Here is a 24241-nt window from a genome sequence, read left to right as displayed (position 1 = left end):
TGGGAGCTGACTCTTAGAGACTAGGGATCTGCTGGGCAGCTATGCAGGATGAGAAAAAGAAAAGGGTAGTTTTCTGGCAGTTTTCATCATTTTGGGAACCATGTGTGCAGATCTGGGAGGCCTCTAGGATTCAGTACAATGGGATGTTGGAAAGAAACCAAGCTGCAGAGATCGCAGGCTGGGTGCCAGATCCCATCAAATCTTTATTCTGAGTACTCAGAGCTCCTTTGAACAGGAACAGAAACCAAGTCAAATGAGCTGCAGTAATGAAGACTGACCTCTTAGGTTCAGGGGTCTGGCCCCAACTGCTGCAGTCTCTGTGTCTCTGAGTCCTTGCTCTCAAGACAATCTGATCAGTCATTGACCAGCCACCTGAGTCAGGTGTCTGTCGCTCCTCTGATAGGATGACGCAGGCACACACATGTGTGTATGTTTGTGTGTGTGTGTGTGGTTGTGTTACAGGGTTACTAGGTTGAGACCCCCTGGTAGGGACAGCTCTCACAGGAACTATAAAGAGATGAGAACGTTTCCCTTGGGAAGCTGCGTGAGAGAAAGGCAATTAAGTCCATCTAGCACAGCATGTAGGCCGTGAGGTTTCTTTAGTAGATACAGAAAGAAAGCAAAAAAGGAATTCTCCATTAAACCCACAAAGTTATCACTATCATTTAAGGTCACTACCACTCATGACTCTAAAACGTAACATCTAAAAGGCTGGGATAATTACAGTATTTTTGCATTGCTACTGATTTTGAATTATTTAAAAATGAGTATGTAGGGCAATCATCTCACTAATAAAATACTAAACATTTTTATCCTTAACTGGCCAAGAAAGGCTGGCTGTACCAACCTTTTCGCCTTTTAGCAGTCATTCAGGGGGGACTCCTGATTCAGTCCCTGAATGACTACATGGAACACAGTATACCCCCACCTCATTTACACCAGAAAGGGACGTAAACGAGAAATTTACCTTTATTTTGTTAGGCAATTACAATTTGACGTTAGTTTGTGAAAGAGATGTGAAAAAAGTTTAAAGTGAATTTTCTTTTTTTGGTTTTTTTTTTTTTTTTTTTTTTTTGGCCGGGGCTGGGTTTGAACCCGCCACCTCCGGCATATGGGACCGGCGCCCTACCCTCTGAGCCACAGGCGCCGCCCTTAAAGTGAATTTTCAAAAAAAATTGTACAGAAACATTTTTCTTTAATGAACTAAGGTAAGCTTGCCTATAATGCCCTCAAATTCCATGTTTGTGAAAAAGTTTGAAAAAATTGTTAAATTTTTTGTCATCTATACGATAAAAATAAATGTTAAGCAGTAGACATTCTTATTTTTCTGATATTCTGTATTTGCATATATTTCCCCAAATTTCCCTCATTTAAAATTTCGTAAAAGAATTCTTCTCCTCTTAGATATTTATATTTTCTTATTTTGAGTTGAAAATAGCTTTACTTACATACATTTATTGCTTAATAAATTATGTAAAATTATAAACATTAACTTTAGAATTCACAAAACAGATAAGGACCAAAAAGACAAAAATTACCCACTTTAGTAAAATATGCGTAGTGAATTATGGAGTAAGGCAGAATAAGTTTTTAAACACTGGTATACCAGGAAGGAGGCTATTCTCTTTAATCATTCTCATTGATTCTTTATAAGTTGTCTTCTTGATTTTTTAAGTTGTCTTCTTAAGTTTTCTTCCTTCACATATAAACCTTTCATTGTATACAGTGTTATAAATACTGAAAATATTATTGGGAATAACTACAAATGTCAACACTGGAGTGTATATCCTTTAAATTTGTGGAGCTCAGAAACAGTGTGTAGGAAACACTTTAGCATGATAAGAAAGCATAGGCTACTATTACCAATTCAGTTTTTAAAGTTGTTTTTGTATCAGGCAGTGCAGGAAAAAATCTGAAGTTCTGAGTACTGACTTTTCAGGGCCCAGAAATGAATGTTTGTGTGAAACAAGTACAAAATGATAATAAATCACATTATAGAATTGGAATACAGAGCCTCACACGTTAATTGGTTTATACGTGGGAAATGTAACATTAGTAAAAACAAAATTTTCTCTTGCATAAGAGAACAACAATTATTCTTTAAACACTGCCTAAGCATTTTGGTTAAGACTTATTTTTATTCTCCTCTAAAAAACACGTAGTTTTGTTTTTATATTTTCCATGTTTTGTTCCTACATTTAATCGTATTGTACTTTAGAAATCTGTCACTGCTTATTGGCGATATAAATGATTTTATGCTTCTCAATTACACCGATGTCGTGTTCCAGTTGTTTCATTTCTTTTTCCAGCTTCTGCTTGCGGATCTTCTTTGGGATGGAATCTATGAAGACGGAGAGGGACTGGAACTCCTTATGTACCTCCTCCCAGTTCTTTTTCAGCCCCTGAAAATGATAAAGAAACTTGTAAGACTAAAGTCAACTGCAAAGGTAAAAGGAAATGGAAAAGTAAAGCAAGCTGGTAATGAAAACTGTAAATAGGTCCAGAAAACGTGAGAATCATTTTAAAAACCACATGTACTTATCAAGCGCTTGGCCACACCAACAAAAAAATACTGCACAGAGGCCAAATCCTGCCCTTAACTGTGTGCTCGCTTCCCACTGGGAGTATTTATTTGCTCTGTTTTTAATGTTACTGTACTTGTTTTTACCATCAAATAGCACATGCAGGGTTATGAGGAGCATGGAGCCAAGCTCACAGCAAATGCTCTGGTGAAAAACAACAGCTTAGAATTGACAACCCTCCATAGAAAAAACATTGTTGTGAAGGTAATTGTTTCTTAGAAAATTTTTATTTTGTTTCTTTCGAATTTTCTTTTTCATCTTTATTCTTCGATAGAGAAATCACATCAAAGGACCTAATTATGATTTATGTGACTATATTTTCTCGTGTTTGACAAAATGGGTTTGTAAAAAGGCCAAAATTCAATGTGAACAAAGATGATTTTTATATGTGTCTTTTTGATATATCAGAACAAATCGCCCTTCGTATAATCAAGGGATCTGTATTTCCTATTAATGTATTCTAGGAACAATTAAATGTGACACCCATGCTAATCCAATAATGTAGTTGAACGTTTTATACTCTCAGAAATCAACGAATTCAAAATTAAGCATCTCATAGGAGCCATAAAGGTTATTTCCATCTCTGCCTAGTTATCATTTCTTATCACAGTGCGTTAGGCGCTCCACTGACAAAATGGTTTTAAATTGCTAATTGAATTCAGTCAATTACATTTTATAAATTAACATTTTTTATTATTCATTATGGGTACACACATGATTTTATTTACACAAAAGCAAAGCACAAAATAGAAAGTACAATTTAAAATATTGCCATGAAAGCATGGCCCTTGGAAACCACATCCACACATTCAGGTTTAAAAGAGGATTGATTAGCAGTGTCGTATACCATAAGGCCTTCATCTTAAGCCCTCGTAGCTCAAAGTTAACCTTGTAGAAACTTCTTGGGGACAGTAAGATTTCAATGACTTATTTCCATGCTTAGGTAAGTGATGGCAGGAGAGGGCACACTGTATAGACCAGGCAGGTTGGGGGGAAAGACAATAAATTCTGACTCCTTACTGAGTGAGAAGAATAAGTATCCAGGTTAAATTTTAAAAAGAGAGGGACAGGTTAGCTCAGTTCTTCATCATGCATGAGTTATGTTCTAAAAAGAGGTCCTTAAAAGAATTCTATTTCTCCACAGTCTTTCATTATGAAATGTGAAATAGGTTCCCACAGGGCTCTGTTGGGGTGCCTATTGCAGAGAGGAAATCTATGTATTTATACACTTTCAAATATCAAAGGTTTCTCGTAGCTACTTGGGTGATATTTCCATATTACTTGTGGTCACAGCAGCTGCACTTTTTCTCTGTATTTTCTTTTAAAGCATGGTTTGCTTTTATCTTCTAGTGTGTACAATAACGTTTGGATCAAAGTCAACAGCGAGGGATGGAAACTAAATGTAACTAATATTTCATGCTATGGTGAACTAGGCTCCTTGCTGTTGTTAAGACCTTTCTTTTTTGGTTATTATAGTTCAACTAAAAAAGATCTTTTATTCGCTGTAGCAATAGCAACTTTCCCTTGTTTTTATTTCTTAATTTTTCTCTCTCCTCTTTTAATATGGAAATAATATTGTTAATTTTGGAAAAAATCAAATAGGAGGAAGTGGTCCTATAATAAGTGCTTCTATAGAATAAGAAGTGCCGCCCCTCCTCCACCCCCCAAACATTCCTCACCTTCTTGCCCTGCTCTTGACTAGGGGTAGAGGTAACCCTTGTGAGCTGTTCCTCTAACTCCTTTGCCCTCTGACAACTGAGTGAGTTCAGCCTATAGGGAAGAGAGAGAAGTTGGGGGCATTTCCCCCCACCCCCTGACACTGCCTGGACACTTGTTATAGCTGCATTCATCTGTCACTAAAACCTTCACCCAGGTTCCAGTTCTCTGGAGTGGGCTCTTGACAGCATGGCTTCTTGTCCCTGCCCTTCAAGCCCAGACGGTGTTGAATTCCCACTGTCCTTAGTCCTGGGGTGGTTCACGTCTGTGCTTCACGCCTGTGGCGGCTCCTTCCTACATTCCCTTCAGAGTCCCAGTGGACTGCACCTTCCATGTCCTGCTAGAGCTCTGACTACTACCAGCTTCCTTCTATTACCTCCTATGGGTGTATTTAGAGCCATTAGTAAACCTAAGTCCAGTCCTTATTCATCCACTTGATAGTTCTGCCACCAAGGGAAAATGAAAACCAAATTCTAAATTCACTGACAGTAAGGACTGTGTTAGTTTTGCTCACTATAGAATCTCCCTGGCTGGATACTGTGCTTAGAACATAGTAGACATTCAATAAATGAATAAAAGGATGGATGAACAAATGAGCCCACCTGCTCTATTTGTATTTTATAACCTCATGTGTAAAATGAAAAGTTTGGGATCATCAGATCAGATGATCCCTTCCAGGTGTAATAAAGTTTGGAATCATTAGACAAAGGATGTTTTCTAAGCATATTGAGACTTATTTCATAAAGGATAAGTGGAATGTGTCTTACTCAGGGACATACAAGCATACTGTCAGAACTTTATGCACCTCTTATACATACAGAACTTATACACCTCCCCTAACTGGGGAAGAAGCATGGCCCTGGCCTTGTTAGGTGGCCAGCCAGTGGCTTTCTTACAGTGGCTGCTGTATTCCCAAGCTAGCAAGGCGTCCCAGGGCAGACCTGCAGGTGCCACATGGAAGGGTTAACTCTGTAGTGACCACAGTGAGGCTGAGGGCTGTTTAACCACTATACCCAAAAAGACGCAGGAGGGAAGAGCCCATTCCTTCTCAGAGAAGTTCTTCCTCTTTTTCCTATTTTCTAGGATTTCAGATATAAAAGTGTGGCTTTCACAAAGGCATGCACTTTCTGAATATGAGAGAATCAAAACAAGAGAGAGAGAGTGGGCCACAGTCCAGCACTGCCCCTGAAAGTGACATCCAATCCCCCTCCCACGTCTGCCTGTCTGCTTCCCTCCTTTCAGCGTACTCAGCACATCTGTGTTTTACTGGGCATCAGGGCATCAAGGATGCTGCTGTCAATAAAGAGACATAGGCTCTGCCCGTAAGCCACTCCCGCTGTCTGGGACACCCTCTCATGCTGCACTGTTAGGCCCTGTCCTTCAGTGGTGACCGGTGCCTTGGAACCTTATGCAACTTACGATCTTCCACACATAAACACGCACACTCATGACTATACATGTATATGGATGCCCATTAAGTTACATCAATCAAATTACAACCTTCTCTCTAGCAGAAGTTATATCTTATGCTTTTAAAAAATATCCTCAAGGCTTAGCACATGAGAAATGTTTACTGATGATTCCCATGGGTGATAAAATGTTAAGAATGTCTAACAGCCTATGAATCCATTTTTCAACAGAGATTACTAAGATAGTAGAAATGGCTTTGTATAACAGAAAGCCTTTAAGATAAAAAACAAAAAATAAGGTACTATATCTCTATAATAGCGATAACAAGCATGGCTATTGAAGGTACAAGCAGGTGCTTAATAAACACACTACAAATGGTGAAGCAGCAACCCAGCTCACACCCCCCAATATTGTAAATGCTTCAGATAAAAGTCCGATGTTATAAATTCCCATGTGAACATATGTTTATTTTATTCAAAATGAGAAAGATATATGTAAAGCCTAATACCTATTTTATTTTAAAATTTGGGATATTTGGCTTTCAGGTAAGAAGAAAATGTTGGCCTCAGGACAGTTTCAATTATTCTAGAGCTCCATCTAGTGAAAAATATCTAATTTATGAATATTAGTTTGTACAAATTCAGGGACATAAGAATGAAAATAAAATTGCTTTTTTGCCTTATTTATGCATGGTTGTCGTAGGAGAAGGTAGGCTTCCTTAACAATGCTAGCTCGGGAAAAAAGTCAGACGCTCACCCACTTGGAAACAAAATATTATTGAATGAATCCCTGTCGTGCAACTTTTTGCTTTCTCCAAAGAGTTGGCTTTGCTGCAAACAGTTTGCCTGTATAACCAAAAGAGATTGTTCTTATTTCCAAAAAAGTGCTGGCTTTAATAATCAAGTTGATGGTAGACTTTTCTTTTTCTTTTTTGAGACTATGTCTTACTCTGTCGCCCTAGATAAAGTGCTGTGGCGTCCTTATAGCTGACAACAGCCTCAAACCCCAGAGTTCAAGCCGAACAGCTGGGACTACAGGTGTATGACATCATGGCTGGCTGCTAGTTTTTTTTTTGCAGTTTCTGGCTGGGGCTGGGTTTGAACCCACCACCTCTGGTATATGAGGCCGGCACCCTACTCCTTTGAGCCACAGGCGTTGCCCAGTTTTTTCTATTTTTAACAGAGACGGGGTCTCACCCTTGCTCAGGCTGGTCTCAAACTCCTGAGCTCAAGCAATCCTCCTGCCTCAGCCTCCTAGAGGGCTAGGATTACAGGTCTGAGCCACGGCCTGGGCCAGTGGTAGATCTTTCTCTCAGAGACGTTCTAAGGACTTCCTGATGAGCGTAAATTGCGGAACACTCACTTGCAGAACTGCCTGCCTTTCTTCATTGGAGAGCCTTTTCATAGCAGCCCTCTTAAGGCTTTCCTGGACGTAACGATCATATTCTTCTTGGGCTTTCTTTACTTCCTCGTTTCGCTTGCATATGTATTCAGGCGTGACACCATAATCCTGTAGGGATTTTTCAGAAAAGTATCATCAATATCCTGAAGGCAATCTTATCTGTGTACATACCAACCAATGACAGGGAGAAAAACAGATGTTGCAAACTTACCTGCACTCTATCCAGGGCAACAAAGTGAGACTCTGCCTCAAAACAAAAAAAAATGGCATTGCCTTTGAAAGGATGTATCAATATTTACTATCTCACTTGCCAATAACAGATTTTTTAAAACTTAACTTTGGTAAGTGAAAAGCAAGTTGGGTCAGTCTTTCATGAGCAGTGATTGCTTAGTCAGCAGCACGGGGAGACGAGAGCACACAGTGTTTTCGAGACTGGGTGAACAGGCACAGGTAGCTTCGTATTTCCTGCGTCTGTGGTGGACACTCTCAATTCCCTGTACAAGGCAGGAAGTGTACTACAGTGGAGCGTGTAGGCAGACAGCAGCCAGAGGGAGGGGCAGACTATGCACCACTTGGTAGCATGACTATCAGAGGAGAAAGTTTCTATGCCATAGTGGGAAAATGATACATTCCAAGTGGCTTTGAAGAGCCAGGAGAGTGAACTTTCTTCTTTCCCCTCCTTATGGGACAAGAACTACGCGCAGCTTCCAGTAGCCGCAGAAGGAAGAAGTATCCAGAGAAGCCTGAAGTAACTTTACTGGCCTGAGTGGCCAACTCCTAGATTGCTGCTAAAATGCTCCCGAAGTGACCTTAGCCTATGGAGTAAGAAGAGTTTCTCAGAGAATATGAAGTGTCCTCCAACAACAGCCCTGAGGTTCCTGCTCTGATTTCAACAGCCATTAGCTTCTTCACAGATCACCTCAACGCAAGGCCCTCAAGCATCACTGCCACAATTACTTCCCCTCTTCTCTCTCTTCCCGCCTCCCCTCCCTCCCTTCCTTTCTTGCCACAGCTTATTGCTATTTATCATTCTTTAGAATTCTGCACCCATTTTTTCTATGTATGTTTCAAACACTTTTAAGCTCCATAACATACAAAATAAAATAGATTTATGTAAGTTTTCTCTAAGCTTTTTTATTTTAAAGATCTATACTTAGGGGCAGCACCTGTGGCTCAGTGAGTAGGGCGCCGGCCCCATATACTGAGGGTGGCGGGTTCAAACCCGGCCTGGCCAAACTGCAGCAACAACAACAGAAAATCTGTATTTAAACTATTATGCCCAAGGTATTATAATGTTCACCAATGAAATGATAAGCCTATCTCATAAACTGCTTTTTAGACAGACATGAAGAGCCAGGCATAGGGGTCTGTGCCTGTAATCCCACAACTCCAGGAGGCTGAGGTGAGTGGATTGCTGGAGGTCAGGAGTTAAAGGACAGCCTGAACAAGAGCAAGATTGCATCTCTAAAAATAGAAAAGCTACCCAGTGCTCAGCACCCATAGCTCAGAGGTTAGGGCGCCAGCCACATGCACCAGGGTTGGTGGGACTGAACTCAGTCAGGGCCTGCTAACAACAATGACAACTACAACCACCACAAAAAATAGCCAGGCTGAGGCAAGAGAATTGCTTAAGCCCAAAAGTTTGAGGTTACTGTGAGCTGTGACATCACCGCACTCTATCAAAGGAGACATAGTGAGACTCTGCCTTACAAAAAAAAAAGAAAAGAAAAAAAGAGAAGCTACCCAGGCATTGTAGTGGGCACCTATAGTCCCAACTACTAGAGAAGCTGAAGCAAAAGGATCCCTTGAACCCAAGAGTTTCAGGTTGCTGTGAGCTTTGACACCACAGCACTCTACTAAGGGCAACAAAGTGAGACTGTCTCAAAAAAAAAAAAAAAATAGATTGACACAAAGGACCCCAAAGGACTAGATTATTATTTTATGGCACTTTCAAGGCTTTACTCCAAACTAAAAAAAAATATATTCACATTAAAATAATAACAAATGGCAGGCACAGTGGCTCATGCTTGTAATGCTAGCACTTTGGGAGGCTAAGGATCACTTGAGGCCAGGAGTTCAAGACCAGCCTGGGCAACACAGTGAGACCCTGTCTCTATGAAAAATTATCCAGGCCTGGTGGCACACTCGTACAGTACAAGCTACTCAGGAGGCTGAGGCAGGGGGATCACTTGAGCCCAGGAGTTTGAAACTGCAGTGAGTCATGATCACACCACTGCACTCCAGCCTGGGTGACCAAGCGAGACTCTGTCTCTAAAAACTAAATAAATGAATGAATAAATAAATAAATAGTGATTAGTATCGTTTATACTACACTGATGAGATGGATAGGTCTAAAGTTGTATTCCTCTTCATTTCTTTCATTCTGTTACAGTTACTATAATTTTAATGACTTAACATCTTAAGCTCTGAAAGGTTATTCTTTCTAGATTTATACTGCTTTAATGACATTTCCATCAAACCAAAAGTTAGTATCTTTCAGAGAAGGTTTGTTATAATTACTAAATATATTAGTAATTGAAACTAAGGAAAATGCTCTAACTTTCATCTGCTGGACTATATTGTTTATTACAAGTTCTCTGTAACTTCCTCAGTTTAGATTTAAACTGGAGAGGAATGGGAATTGGCAACTGTCCAGCTAGAGTGCTACTGATGGTAATATTGAGAATCACTGTGGATGCCATATTTAAATTCCTGGAACTCGGGTCTCCCATTGATGTGTAACAAGTCTACCTTTTTATTGATGTACTTTGGAAGGAGCCCTGAAGTTTCAAGATCATGCTTGTCTCCAGTTCTTTTGTCCACATAAATTGGTTTAGGCTTTTTAGCCACTCCCATAATGACATCGGCTGCATTTGTGTTTATAAAATTTTTTCCACTCTGTATTCCCGTGACTGGATGTTCACCTCTCAAGGGTACAGCAGGCTTTTTGGGTGCATTCCGATCAAACTTCTTTTCTGTTAAACACATAACATTTCCATGTTAATATTAAACTATAAACATTGCTACTGATACTATTTGTAATATCCAGGGATTTGACCACTAGTAATTGAAGTTTTATTAATAATCTGTTCAAATATTTAAGGTAAAAAGTTTATACTTATTGCCAATCTCAAGTTTACACATTAAATATGTACAGCTTTTTACATGCCGATCATACTTCAATAAAATGGTCTTTAAAAAATTCAGTAGTCAAAATGAAAAAAATTAAAAGGCAACATAATCAATGGATAGGTTGAAAAACAGTATCAACATCTAAGGCAGAAGAAATAAGCACCCCAAGTTATATGCTAGCTAATTAATGCATTTTTACTGTGAAAATATATTTCATATAAATTTATTAACTAATCTTTAATCTCATAAAGATTTCAACACAAATGTTCAACTGTCCCATTTATAGTAGGTTTAAATGAAAAACATTGAAACTCTTTTCTAGATATTACCAATATTACCCATAATTGCTTCTTCAGAGGAAAATTATTATAAAATCATCAAGTAAATTAATCAAACTTGATGTGCTGACAGTCCACGAAGCTATGGATTTTTTTCACTAAAGCTATTATTATAATACAGTATAAAAATCACATCATGGCTGTGTACCCAACATGCAATTTAACAAATAAAACATTACCCATACAGCTGAAATTTATTATGCACTCTTCCCTGATTGCATCCTAAAGTAACTACTATCCAAAATTTATCTCATTTGTTTTTCTATACCATGCTCTCTTCATTAATAGTAGATGAAATTAGCCATCTTTATATAGCTTGTTCAGTTTGACCATTCCAACCAAAATGTCTTGATATAGCCACACTAAAATGGCGCTTGCCAAAACGCTACAAATAAAATAAATTTATTTGGGTGGCGCCTGTGGCTCAGTTGGTAAGGCACCGGCCCCATATACCAAGGGTGACGGGTTCAAACCCGGCCCCGGCCAAACTGCAACCAAAAAATAGCCGGGCGTTAGTGGCGGGTGCCTGTAGTCCCAGCTACTCGGGAGGCTGAGGCAAGAGAATCGCTTAAGCCCTGGAGTTAGAGGTTGCTGTGAGCTGTGTGAGGCCACGGCACTCTACCGAGGGCCATAAAGTGAGACTCTGTCTCTACAAAAAATAAATAAATAAATAAATAATAAATTTATTTTATTTTTTTTAGAGACAGAGTTTTACTTTGTCACCCTTGGTAGAGTGCCCTGGCATCACAGCTCACAGCAACCTCCAACTCCTGGGCTTAGGCAATTCTCTTGCCTCAGCCTCCTAAGTAGCTGGGACTAAAGGTGCCCACCACAACACCCGGCTATTGTTTTGCTGCAGTTTAGCCAGGGCGGGGTTCGAACCTGCCACCCTCGGTATATGGGGCTGGCGCCCTACTCACCGAGCCACAGGCGCTGCCCCTAATGTAATTTATTTTCAAGAACCAAAAGCAACGTTTTTTCTGAGACAGAGTCTCAAGCTGTCGTACTGGGTGGAGTGTCGTAGCATCACAGCTCACAGCAACCTCCAGCTCTTGGGCTTAGGCTATTCTCTTGCCTCAGCCTCCCAAGTAACGGGGACTACAGGCGCCCCCCACAATGCCCAGCTATTTTTTAGCAACAACTATCCTGACAGGGCCTCATGCCAATCTCAACCCCATCACAATTACGAGGGACTATGCTTTATTCATTTCTGCATTGTTTGACCTTTTTACACATTTATGTAACTGTTTTTTTGAGACAAGTTCTCACTGCAGTGGCATCATCACACCTCACTGCAAACTCAAAATTCCTGGGCTCAAATGATCTTCTTGCCTCAGCTTCCTGGAGTACAGGTGTGCACCCCCACACTTGGCTAATTGTGTGTGTGTGTGTGTGTGTGTGTGTGTGTGTGTATGGAGATGGGTGTCTATTGCCCAGGCTGGTCTCAAACTCCTGGCCTCAAGTGATCCTACCACCTTGGCCTCCCAAAGTGCTAGGATTATAGGTGTGAGCCACCAGGCTGGGCCCATCTGACATTTTTAATATTAAAAATTAAGAGTGATAAAACCTACTGGGTGGTAGAACCTTTTCCTTTGAGTGTTTCTTTAGGAAATCCTTTGGAGAAGGTACTTCAACTTTTGCTGGTCCCATAGTTTTCATTGCAGTTTTAACTTTTCGCAGGTCATCTTTTACGGCTGTCCTAAAAATTGATATGTACCTAAAATTAAATTTAGAAAGGTGTAGAATTTATATTTCTAGTAAAAAAATATTTAAAGTTTAACAATCGGCAGACAATTCTAAATTATTTAAGTCTATAATATGAATATTGAAAACAATAGCCATAAAACATAATTATCTAAGCTTTGCCCATCAGGCTTCGGCAAGCTAGATGAAGTTCTGCCCTAGGAAACAAGTGCAGGGTAAAGGTGTTCACAGTATTTCCCCATCATCCTTTGAACATATGCAGCCTCGGTAGTGATGTCAGCTCGCTCAGTCCTGATGGTAGTAATTTGTGTTTTTTTTTTTTTTTTTTTTGTAGAGACAGAGTCTCACTTTACTGCCCTCTGTAGAGTGCCGTGGTGTCACACGGCTCACAGCAACCTCCAGCTCTTGGGCTTACGTGATTCTCTTGCCTCACCCTCCCGAGCAGCTGGGACTACAGGTGCCTGCCACAACGCCCGGCTATTTTTTTGTTGCAGTTTGGTCAGGGCTGTGTTTGAACCTGCCACCCTCGGTATATGGGGCCGGCGCCCTACTCACTGAGCCACAGGCGCCGCCCAATAATTTGTGTTTTCTGTCTCTCTCTATGTGCTGATAAGTCTGACTAGGAGGTTATTAATTTTATTAGTCTTCTCAAAGAATCAGAATTTTACTGATTTTCTCTAATGTTCACATGCATTTGATTTTAAAATTTTATATATTTTTTAAATATAAGTGTTTAAAGCTATAAAATTCTAAGCAGCACTTCAGCTGCATTCCACAATTTTTTTTTTTTTTTTTTTAAGACAGAGCCTCACTTTGTCACCTGTGGTAGAGTGCCGTGGTGTCACAGATCACAGTAACCTCAAACTCTTGGACTGGAGCAATTCTCTTGCCTCAGCCTCCCAAGTAGCTGGGACTACAGGCGCCCACCACAACACCTGGCTATTTTTAGAGACAGGGTCTTGCTCTTGCTCAGGCTGGTCTTGAACTTGTGAGCTTAGGCATTCTACCTGCCTGGGCCTCCCAGAGTGCTAGGCTTACAGGCGTGAGCCACTGCACCTGGCCACTTTGTGTCATTTTAATCCTTTCAAATTTTCTAACACTTGTTTTATGGCACAAAGTTTGGTCTATCTTGATAAATATTCTATATACACTAGAAAAGAAAGCATATGCTATATACTCTAGAAAAGAAAGCATATTAGGGTATTTTACAAATGACAATTAGATAAAACTGGTTGATAGTGTTTTCAAATGTTCTGTGTCCTTACTGACTTTGCCCACTTATTCTATTAATTATTTAAAGAAAGGTGCTAAAATCTCCAACTACATATGTGGACTTGGCTATTTCTTCTTTTAATTCAAATAGCTTTGGCTTTAATATGTTCTAAAGCTCTGTTAGTTAAGAGGATGCCTTGAGTCCAGGAGTCTGAGATACATATTTAGCATTTATGGTTGTTATTTCTTCTTGAAAAACTGACTTTATCATAAAAACACTCTTTGTTCCTTCCTTTTTACATTGTCCTCTACAATCTACTCTGATATTATTATAGCTACTCCCAGCATTCCTTCGATTTGTAATAGCATATTTTTTCCATTCTTGGACTTTTTACTTGTCTCCATTATTTATTTATTTATTTTTATTTATTATTATTATTTATTTTTTGAGACAGGATCTGACCCTGTCTCTTGGACTAGAGTGTAGTGGTGTCATCATAGCTCACTACAACCTCAGACTCCTGGACTCAAGGCATCCTCTTAACTCAGTCTCCTGAGTAGCTGGGACTACAGGCAAGCTCTACCATGTCCAGCTAATCTTTCTATGTTTTGTAGAGATGGGGTCTTGTTCTGGCTCAGGCTGGTCTCAAACTCCTGGCCTCAAGCCATCCTCTTGCCTTAGCCTCACACAGTGCTAGGATTATAGGTGTGAGCCACCACGCCTGGCCTACATGTTTATTTTTTAGACAGCATAGAAATTTTATCCAACCAACATTCACTTTTATTTGGTATCACCATTCACATTTAATGTGACTTAAAAAATATCTGTGTTGGCTTGGTGCCTGCAGCTCAGCGACCAGGGCACCAGTCATATACACAAGGGCTAGTAGGTTTGAACCCGGCCCTGGCCTGCCTAACGACAACTACAACAAAAAAATAGCCGGTGTTGTGGCAGGCACCTGTAGTCCCAGCTACTGGGAGGCTGAGGCAAGAGAATCGCTTAAGCCCAAGAGTTTGAGGTTGCTGTGAGCTTTGACTCCATAACACTCCACTGAGGGCAACATAGTGACACCCTGCCTCAAAAAAAAAAAAAAAAAGAAAATCTGTGTTTCTATTTTCCATCTTGCTGTTTTCTACAAATCCTATCACTCATTCCTTCCCTTTTTATCTTATTATTATTTGGTTTGACTTTGTGAAAACCCTAGCTTTACAATATATTTGTTTAACTCATTACAGCCTGTCAAGTAATATCATACCAATTTGAATACAGTATGAGAACTTTTTACAAAAGAATACTTGCATCCATTCCGTTTTGTCCTACTGTGATAGCGTACTTTACTTCTCTTTCTGGTATAAAACCCATTAATTCCTTGAGATTCTTTCCCAATTAAAAGTGAATGCTGGTTGAATAAAATGTCTATGTGGTCTTTAAGGAGCCCTCTTCAAAAATAAACACGATCTATGAACCAAGTGTATGGTGCCCCATGATCATACTAATGTACACAGCTATGATTTAATAAAAATAAATAGTTTGCTTTTTTTTTTTTATTGTTGGGGATTCATTGAGGGTACAATAAGCCAGGTTACACTGATTGCAATTGTTAGGTAAAGTCCCTCTTGCAATCATGTCTTGCCCCCATAAAGTGTGACACACACCAAGGCCCCACCCCCCTCCCTCCGTCCCTCTTTCTGCTCCCCCCCCATAACCTTAACTATGGCCTGTTTCTATAAAGTTTTATTGAGACACAAAAAATAAATAAATAAATAAATAGATAAATAAATAAAATAAACATGTAGGCTGGGCATGCGGCCCACACCTGTAATCCCAGCACTGGATGACTGTTACATTGTTGGTTGCTGAATTTTCTCTTCTTTCTCTCTCTTGCTGTTATTCTTTAGCTATATTCTGGGATGCAGGTTGCAGTTACAACATTTGGAAACAGTATGATCATTTCAAGCCTTGCTCTAAGTTTTAAAGTGCAAAAGAATTTTTAATCCAGTTCTGACTTGGCCCTACTGAGGCAATGTACTTCTGAGCACAGTTTTTAATGCTGTGTATCAGGAAGTATCTCTCCTCTGAATGGGGGAACATGAACTTTGCCTGAATTACTGATTTCCATTGGTTAGTTCCCTGGCCTTGGTAGTTCATCGGTAACATGCTATCAACCAAGACCACAGGAGGTAAATCTTCCTGCAGAATTCCACAGTCTTTCCATGGAGATCTCTCTTCTCTGAAACACTGTGCTGTGAAGTCTAGCTGTTTTTGCCTTCCTAAACTCTGAATTCTGTCTCCTTTACTCAGGGAAGCTCCTGAGGCTTTGTTGAAATTTCCCTTCCTGGACTTTGGTCTGGAATCTCTTTAAGGAGTATGTTGGGGCAATTGTAGAATTTGCTTCATTTGTTTCTCTTCTCTTAGAGAGGACTGCTCTGTGCTATCCCTCTATCCTTGTCTTGTCTAAAATTATTGTTTCATTATTTGGGGGCGTTCCAGTTGTTTAAGGAGAAAGGGTAAATTCCATCTTTGGTTGAAAGCAGACACTCAGCTTTTTTAAAAAAAAAAAATCTTTAATAATCTGTATTCTCTTCTTCCTATGTGGATAAATTTGGGGAAACATTAAATTATTTTTAGATTTTAAGAACCTTTCCTCAATCTTGAACTCAAGGGCAAACTGAATGAGAACAGAATTTGGGGTTGGCATATATGGTCTCATGATTAAGAAAAGAATTTCACTTGGGGTAAAACCAGGTGTGTTTATTCCCACCTCTTTTTCACATGCAATCTTGTGATTCAATACATCTTTTTTTGTGCATATGTACACTAAAAGTCTGTTTACCTGTTACAGGAAACAAGATATTCTATTCCATGTAAATGATAATCTACTTTTTCTAAATTACAAAAATAACATGAATGGACAAAAATCCAGGTTCCCTCCTTCTCCCTAATAAATTTTCCAGAATAAATTCAGTTTCTTGCTGTATGAATTACAACTTGATTTTTTAAACTTAATATAGTGTTAGATCTTCCATGTTAGTATATGCAAAGCTTACTTTTTCTGTTAAATAGCTGCATTTTATTCCATGTTCTGAATGGTATAGTTTTATTATAAAGATTTAGAGGTGACTTTATTACATAACTGCCTCTTTTTTGTTGATAGAAATGGGGTAAAGATAAATTATTCTCAAACTAAAATGTGGATACTGTGCACTCTAAATATGACTATTGCCACATGCTGAAATCGTAATGTTTTAGGCAGAGGTTTAAATAAAATCTATCAATAAAGTTAATTTTACCTATTTTTCTCCCTTTTTTTTTTTTTTTTTTGTAGAGACAGAGTCTCACTTTATGGCCCTTGGTAGAGTGCCGTGGCCTCACACAGCTCACAGCAACCTCCAACTCCTGGGCTTAAGCAATTCTCTTGCCTCAGCCTCCCGAGTAGCTGGGACTACAGACGCCCACCACAATGCCCAGCTATTTTTTGGTTGCAGTTTGGCCGGGGCCGGGTTTGAACCTGCCACCCTTGGTATATAGGGCCGGCGCCTTACCGACTGAGCCACAGGTGCCACCCCCTATTTTTCTCATTTTTTAAATGTCTTGCTATTAGAAATCTTTTAATAACATATGTGGCTCCCACTGTATTTCTATTGGGTGGTGCTGATGTAGGTCAGGAAAACTGATCCTTGAGTTAAACTCCATAGTCACATACCAGAGCACAGCACACTGGTGTTTCCAAAATGCTTTTGTTAAGTTATGTTGTGGCACTGGGACGCTGGTTTATAAAAAGCACGGTATTAGACCTATCAAACTCACTAAGTCTAATGTCAAAGTCCTGCTGAAATCTTTGCTCACTGCATGACGCATACCATCTCCTCTGTCCGTGAACTTGTTCTCCTCCTCAGCTACAGCTTTGCTTTCTTCTATGGACAATGTGCCTTAGGATGGAAGTGATTATTAAAGAGTCATGGGAAGAATCTTTTCCTGTGTGGGCTGGCTGCTTACTAATAGCTCTGAGTCAAATTAGCATCTCACTTCAAGCGAACATACAAGATTTTGCCGCCTGCATTTCCTGTATAAGTCTCATTTGTGGTCTTATCTTACTTTTCTGTCATCATTTCCTATTTGCTTTGATACTGTCATCGAAAAATATCTTATTGCCGTAGAACAAGGAAGTACATAAATAAATAGCAAACAGTATCTGATATGTAATAAATTATAAGATGACTCAAAAATAATACATGCCTTTGAAGGAAAAAGTGCTTGTTAGGTTTGTTTTATTGACTCAGGCTAAAACTTTAATCCGAGCTGCCTCAATTTTCTGGGCCCAAGTTTCCTCTTCAATAAAATTGGGATAATACTATTTTTCTCCTAAGATTCTTGTGAGAATTAAATAATGACTGTGAAAAACAGTATCTGACACATTGTAAATATCAATACATTGACCATATTAATAGTGATACTATTCTTGTTATGATGATTGGATGTCCATCTTGGTTAAAAGTATTTTAAAACTGAAACTGTTTAAACCTTTTCTTCATTTTACCTGTGACCTAGCAGACACAGTGTTATTTTCTAAAAATTTAAGTCATTGTGTTAGGTTGTTAATTTGACACAGATAGACTGTCATACATTTCTGACCTGTAAAACAAATTCTTATACATGTACTACAATTTATTGTATGGTATTGCTGAAGATATTAAACTTTGTGCTCTAACTGAATAACTTCTAACAATTGAGTCTGACATTCACAAAAGCTCACCTATCTGAAATTCTCCCTCCCAAATAATTTTTTTCACACGCAAACAGTTTATTATAGGAAAAAGAAAGAATGAAAGTAATAAAGGAAGTTACACAAAGTGAAAATACGTTCCACAGAGAGAGGGATGGGTTTGTCTGCAGGAATGAAGAAAGACCCCGGGCAACTAATTATAAGGAATATTGTTGGCATATTTTCTTATCACATTTTTAGGTATATGTGCAATTCCATAGAGGTGTACCAGTACCTTTTACCACCATGTTCTATTACCTATAGGAATCCAAACTAGAACATTATACTGGTAAATGCACATGGAAGCTGTAATTTTCCTTGCTGACCAAAAATCCTGTCTGTGGATCATCCAAATGTCTGAAGCAGAAAAATGCCTATGTGAATCATTGAATCAATCACCTCCTACTATGTGATTTCCCAGGCCTTCAATTCTTCTACATTGATCAGATGATTCTATTAATTACACACATCATCAGTTGAGTACCTGATACATATGACACATACATATACATCCCATGTATAGAAATATATGATATATAAGCATAAGAAGAACAGTTGGGGGCGGCGCCTGTGGCTCAGTCGGTAAGGCGCCGGCCCCATATACCAAGGGTGGCGGGTTCAAACCCGGCCCAGGCCAAATTGCAACCAAAAAATAGCCAGGCATTGTGGCGGGCGCCTGTAGTCCCAGCTACTCGGGAGGCTGAGGCAAGAGAATCGCTTAAGACCAGGAGTTGGAGGTTGCTGTGAGCTGTGTGAGGCCACGGCACTCTACCGAGGGCCATAAAGTGAGACTCTGTCTCTACAAAAAAATAAAAATAAATTAAAAAAAAAAATAAGAACAGTTGGATAAAATAATACAGGAGATAAAGATAAGTGTTGTTATTGTAGAAGTCTATAGAGACTACCTAGCCGGATGAAAAATATAAATAATAGTTTGTAATGGTAATCATAAAAGCATCTATTGCAGCTATGGGAATTTTAGCATAAAAAGTCACTACGTCCAAAAAAAAAAAAAAAAAGAAAAGACTTTGGGATAATCTTGACTTTTTTTGAATGTAAGTTTATTAAAAAGGGTTACTGCTTTCCTTGGTTGAATTCTTGGCTGTAATTAGTGAGCAAAGTAGAAAAGACAAGGATCTCAGGAGAAAATGACCATGTAGTCTAAGAGTTCATACTGCTCAAGAAGAGACTTCTCAGCAGAGTCAGATACCTAATCCTACTTTAAAGAAAGAGGGACAGAGGTATAACGGTATTGACACTGAATAAAATGGAACCTAGTTCAAGAAGGGCGGGAAGCTCCAAAAATGAACTTCAGATTACATGTTACGATTAATCACAGTGAAAAACAGAAAGGCATTTTAAAGACTAAGGATGTTTAGGGCATTATATAGTCCAATTTTCTTGGCCGGGGCTAGGTTTGAACCTGCCACCTCTGGCATATGGGACCGGTACCCTGCTCCTTGAGCCACAGGCGCCGCATATATAGTCCAATTTTCAAAAAGCCATACATCCAGAAACTCTATACTGGTGAACCTGATGTCAATTTCTGCAAGAATTGTAGAGAGAATCTGTATTAAGTTCATGAGAAGAAATGATTACATGAGCCCATTTAGAGTTTCAGCTCACCACAAATGAACATCAATTAAAAAAAAAAAGAAGACTATTAGTTATTGTACCCTCAATGAATCCCCAACAATAAAAAAAAAAAAAGAAGACTATTAGACTCATAGATGAGGGAAATAGTTTAGACATCATAATCTAAATTTTGATGTTAGCAAAGCCTATTATTAAATCCTTGCTCATAAAGTAGAGATTTATAAATTAATTAATGGGCCTATTTGGGGGACTGAACACTTTAAAAAAGTACTGCTGTCAGCTCAGAGAGAGGTGTCTAGTATCCTACTGATGTGCAAAGTACTTTCCCTTTTCATTTTTTCAATGATAGATGGGAGATATAAAAGACATACATACTAGATTTGCAAATGACACAAAGCTGAGAATGATTAACAGGCTGCCTGAGAGATTCATAATTCAAAACCACCTGCATAGATGAATGAATTGATATCAAAAAGAATCAGATAAAGAATTACAAGTGGGAGAGACAAACCTTGGTCATAATCCATGCAGGTATTGCCATGAAAGCCAACAATGTGACATGACTGTTAAAATTCTAATGGAATATTAGGTTGTATGGATAAAAGCATTTTGCCAAATATTAAAAAAAAAAAAAAAAAAGGACTTAATAGGCTGGGCGCAGTGGCTCACATCTGTAATCCTAGCATTCTGGGAGGCCAAGGCAGGTGGATTGCTTAAGCTGAGGAGTTCAAGACCAGCCTGAGGAAGAGTGAGACCCCCGTCTCTATTAAAAATAGAAAAAACTAGCCAAGCTGGTAGCACCAGCCCTGTAGTCCCAGCTATTTGGGAAGTTGAGGCAAGAGGATCATTTGAATTCAGGTGTTTGAGGTTGTTGTGAGCTCTGATGCCATCTCACTCTACCCAGGGCACAGAGTGAGACTCTGTCTCAAAAAAAAAAAAAAAAAAAAAAAGGACAGGCTTGGCGCCTGTAGCTCAGCGGCTAGAGTGCTGGCCACATACACTGGGGCTGGTGAGTTCAAACCCGGCCCAGGCCTGCCAGACAACAATGACAACTACAAAAACACCACAAAAAAAAAAAATACCTGGGCATTGTGGCAGGCACCTGTAGTCCCAGCTACTTGGGAGGCTGAGGCAAGAGGATCGCTTAAGTCCAAGAGTTTGAGGCTGCTGTGAGCTGTGATGCCACGGCACTTTACCCAAGGCAACACAGTGAGACTCTATCTCAAAAAAAAGGACATAATTTCATGGGCTGTTCAGACCATATCTGAAATACTGCTTTTTAAAAAAAGGAAAGAATAATTTAACAGTGTGAAATTTCACACTGTTATATATTAAATAATTACAGCCGATGGAAAGGTGATAGATTTAATGAAGATCTTGGAAACCATCTCATGTATCACAGTAACTCAAATTTTGAAAAGTGAATCATGGCTTTCAACACCTTTATACCTAAGTATCAGCTCATAATTCAACTATAGGAAAGAGCCCTTCACCTGACTTTGGTCCCATACATCCATCTTCTAAAAGCTTTCATTTAGTTATCTGCAACTCTCATTAAGATTTTCAATAATATATTACTTTGTGGCTAATCAACGTTTTAATGTTCATATTTCAGTTCCCCACGAAGACTGTAAACTCTGAGTTGTGGGAGACCACAGTGCTGTCAACTGTCAGAACCTTACTAGTGATGCAAAGCTGCAGTGACTCTTCTGAGAATGGGTTTATAACTTAGTTATGCAAATAGAACTTATAACTTTAATACATTTCTTTCCTATGATTAATCCTTACTACTAGTGAGGAGTCTGAGTTAGGACAATTCATGCTAGTGTAGTGAGAGAACTGGTTAAACGTTTTTACTATACTTTTTTTTTTTGTAGAGACAGAGTCTCACTTTATGGCCCTCGGTAGAGTACCATGGCATCACACAGCTCACAGCAACCTCCAACTCCTGGGCTTAGCGATTCTCTTGCCTCAGCCTCCCAAGTAGCTGGGACTACAGGCGCCTGCCACAACGCCCAGTTATTTTTTGTTGCAGTTTGGCCGGGGCCGGGTTTGAACCCGCCACCCTTACACCCTCGGTATATGAGGCCGGCGCCTTACCGACTGAGCCACAGGCGCCGCCTTTACTATACTTTTTAATAAATTAGCGGTTTCAACGCATGCTATCTTGTCAAAACTCCTCATGGTTGTTGCTGACAGCATAAATTGACTACACCTTAATAGGAAAGGTTCTTTTGGTACGTCATTTAGATGCCTTCTATCCATAGTCACCATAAGTCCTTTTTCTACTTCTTCCTTCACAGTGAAACCAAGAAGTTTGTGCCATCACTCCAACATCCCCTAAATCTGATACAGTAGGGCAGTATTATACACATAGTAAGGGCTGGGTTAATGCTTGCCAAATGAATAGATTGTTCCTATAAAATTGGGTGGGGATTTGCCTAAATTCAGACAAGTTTTTCATTTACCAATAAAAGGAATATTTTTTAACAAAATATCTTAACATTCAAATTCAGTATTCTATAGAAAATATAATCTACCAATGTGTTACAGCGAGGAGGAGCTTTATCTTGTATAGTACACAGGAATTTGGTACCAAAAGTTTGTTCAGCAACAATTTGAACACTCCTCATAAACTCAGCAATTGTATCATAACTTACTATATGTTCTTCTTTCTGATCTCTACCAGATGTTGAGAAGCTAATTAATGGAAATTCAATATAGTTTTGCTCTTGTTAAAACCAGGCATACAATTGAGGGAGTTACCCACTTGTTGAAAATGTTATGCACCTTAAAGTAATTACTAACAAAATAATTGACTAGGGGCAGCACCGGTGCCTCAAAGGAGTAGGGTGCCGGCCCCATATGCTGGAGGTGGCATGTTCAAACCCAGCCCCGGCCAAAAACTGCAAACAACAACAACAACAAATAATAATAATAATAATTGACTAGGAGAACTGAAAGGGACCTGAGAGATTTGTCTACATTTATTTCACAGAGCAGTAAACAAATGAAACTTTATTAAAGATCCCCGAGTCAGTTGCAGAGCCTGTATTTTCAGCCCAGTGCTCTTTTAATGTGGTTTTGACTTGCATAAGGAAAAAGATAAAGGTAAAACACTGGAAACATTTCAAGTTCTAGGAGGCATGAGATTTTTCCCCACTAGTTACCTTCTTTTCTCCCCATAGATTTAAGTTCTAAGAAGTCCCTACCCATGAGAGTAACTTAAGTGTTTACTGTGTGATTACCTTTTTAAGACTTAAGGAATACAATAAGTTCTAACACCTATATATAAAAATTTTAACTCAGTTACATATTTTCAGGTTCTTATCTATTAATCCATTCTTCCTCCCATTCAACCATTAGATCTGAAAGACACCTCAGAAACCAATCTACTTGGTTTCACCGATTAAAAGTGTAATTTTTCTCTTTTCAACATGAAATTTCAGTTATATACCATGTCACCTACCAATACTTAAATTACAAAACTACATACCATATTAAAAGGAAGTTAAGTGTAGCCTAATATTAAGTAAAATGGCCATCTCACAGCACTGGACCGTCCCCTTTGTGAACTGCGATATGTTAAATGTCTAAATTTTCGACCTCTTCTCTAAGAAGTTGTCATCCAAGGCTACTTTAAAGAGACATACAGACACACACACACACACACACACACATTTCTTAAAGATCCCATGATATGCACACTTATTCCGGAAATGTAGTAAATTGTTTCCCATTCTTTTGTGTGTGTGTGTGGTTTTTGGCCGGGGCTGGGTTTGAACCTGCCACCTCCGGCATATGGGACAGGCGCCCTACTCCTTGAGCCACAGGTGCCACCCTGTTTCCCATTCTTGTTTCAAGTGCTTGTCTTTGCTTACCCACATACCTAGGAGGCTGGGGAGGCTCCTTCAAGTCACTGGGAATGAGGTTATAAATGCATTCGGAAAAGCACGTTGGATCCATAGTCACCAAATGACTCGTTAAAAACTATCAACTTTTTCTCCCTATACCAGTATCTCCGTCCCTTTCTTTACTGCTCCCCTTTTCCTTCCGTACTCCCTTGCCTTCTCAAGGAAGTCGGGTTTCTCTCTTTCACATTATTCTCCTCTGACTCCTTCTTAGCAGTCTTCTCTCGGGAAGAAAAAAGCGCTCTCTAGCCTCTTGGGATTGCTTAGCGTTGTTGACGGCGCAGTTGCCGTGGCAACAGTTACCAGGTGACGGGGAAGTGGAAGGCGGCGCTGCAAACTGGGTTCGCGCTCTTTCCTTTTTCTGTAGCGCCTGTGCCTCAGTTCATAAGCCACTGTTTCTAAGTGCCTTTTGGATTAACGTGGAGAAAATTATGTCCCCCCACCCCCATTTTTCTCTCTGCTATCATTGTATTCGG

At 39.4% G+C, this 24241-nt stretch overlaps 2 protein-coding genes across 3 annotated transcripts in view; one reads left to right on the top strand and one right to left on the bottom strand.

Annotated features, from left to right (window-relative positions):
* Positions 1-2146: 2146 nt before the first annotated feature.
* ENKUR (enkurin, TRPC channel interacting protein) lies at positions 2147-24189 on the bottom strand. Of its 2 annotated transcripts, none has more exons than XM_053573039.1 (5): positions 23744-24189; positions 12151-12296; positions 9861-10084; positions 7071-7217; positions 2147-2402 (listed from the first exon to the last, which is right to left on the bottom strand). In XM_053573039.1, the coding sequence occupies exons 1-5, from the start codon at positions 23818-23820 to the stop codon at positions 2226-2228; spliced, it is 771 nt and encodes a 256-aa protein (XP_053429014.1). In that variant the 5' UTR covers positions 23821-24189; the 3' UTR covers positions 2147-2225. The 2 variants fall into 2 exon arrangements, with proteins under 2 accessions (XP_053429014.1, XP_053429015.1); XM_053573040.1 differs by having other exon boundaries at positions 12151-12278.
* THNSL1 (threonine synthase like 1) overlaps positions 2311-24241 on the top strand; it is a 30398-nt gene continuing 8467 nt past the window's right edge. The window contains exon 1 of the mRNA XM_053573034.1: positions 2311-2447. The gene's annotated coding sequence lies outside the window, so the exon portion shown is untranslated. The remainder of the gene's footprint in view (positions 2448-24241) is intronic.

Source organism: Nycticebus coucang, chromosome 20, assembly GCF_027406575.1.
Source record: "Nycticebus coucang isolate mNycCou1 chromosome 20, mNycCou1.pri, whole genome shotgun sequence".
Classification (NCBI taxonomy): Eukaryota; Metazoa; Chordata; class Mammalia; order Primates; family Lorisidae; genus Nycticebus; species Nycticebus coucang.
The sequence above is the reverse complement of the archived record's forward strand: the minus strand, read 5'-3'. Positions and strand labels throughout refer to the sequence as shown.

Bases quoted from the DNA above. Each gene is read 5' to 3' on its own strand.
- ENKUR (XM_053573039.1), bottom strand. From the start codon at position 23,820: ATGGATCCAACGTGCTTTTCCGAATGCATTTATAACCTCATTCCCAGT. The intron at 12,297-23,743 runs GTATGTGGGTAA...ATTTAATTTTAG, and splicing joins GAGCCTCCCCAGCCTCCTAG to GTACATATCAATTTTTAGGA. The intron at 2,403-7,070 runs GTGAGTGTTCCG...TATCATTTTCAG, and splicing joins AAAGGCAGGCAGTTCTGCAA to GGGCTGAAAAAGAACTGGGA.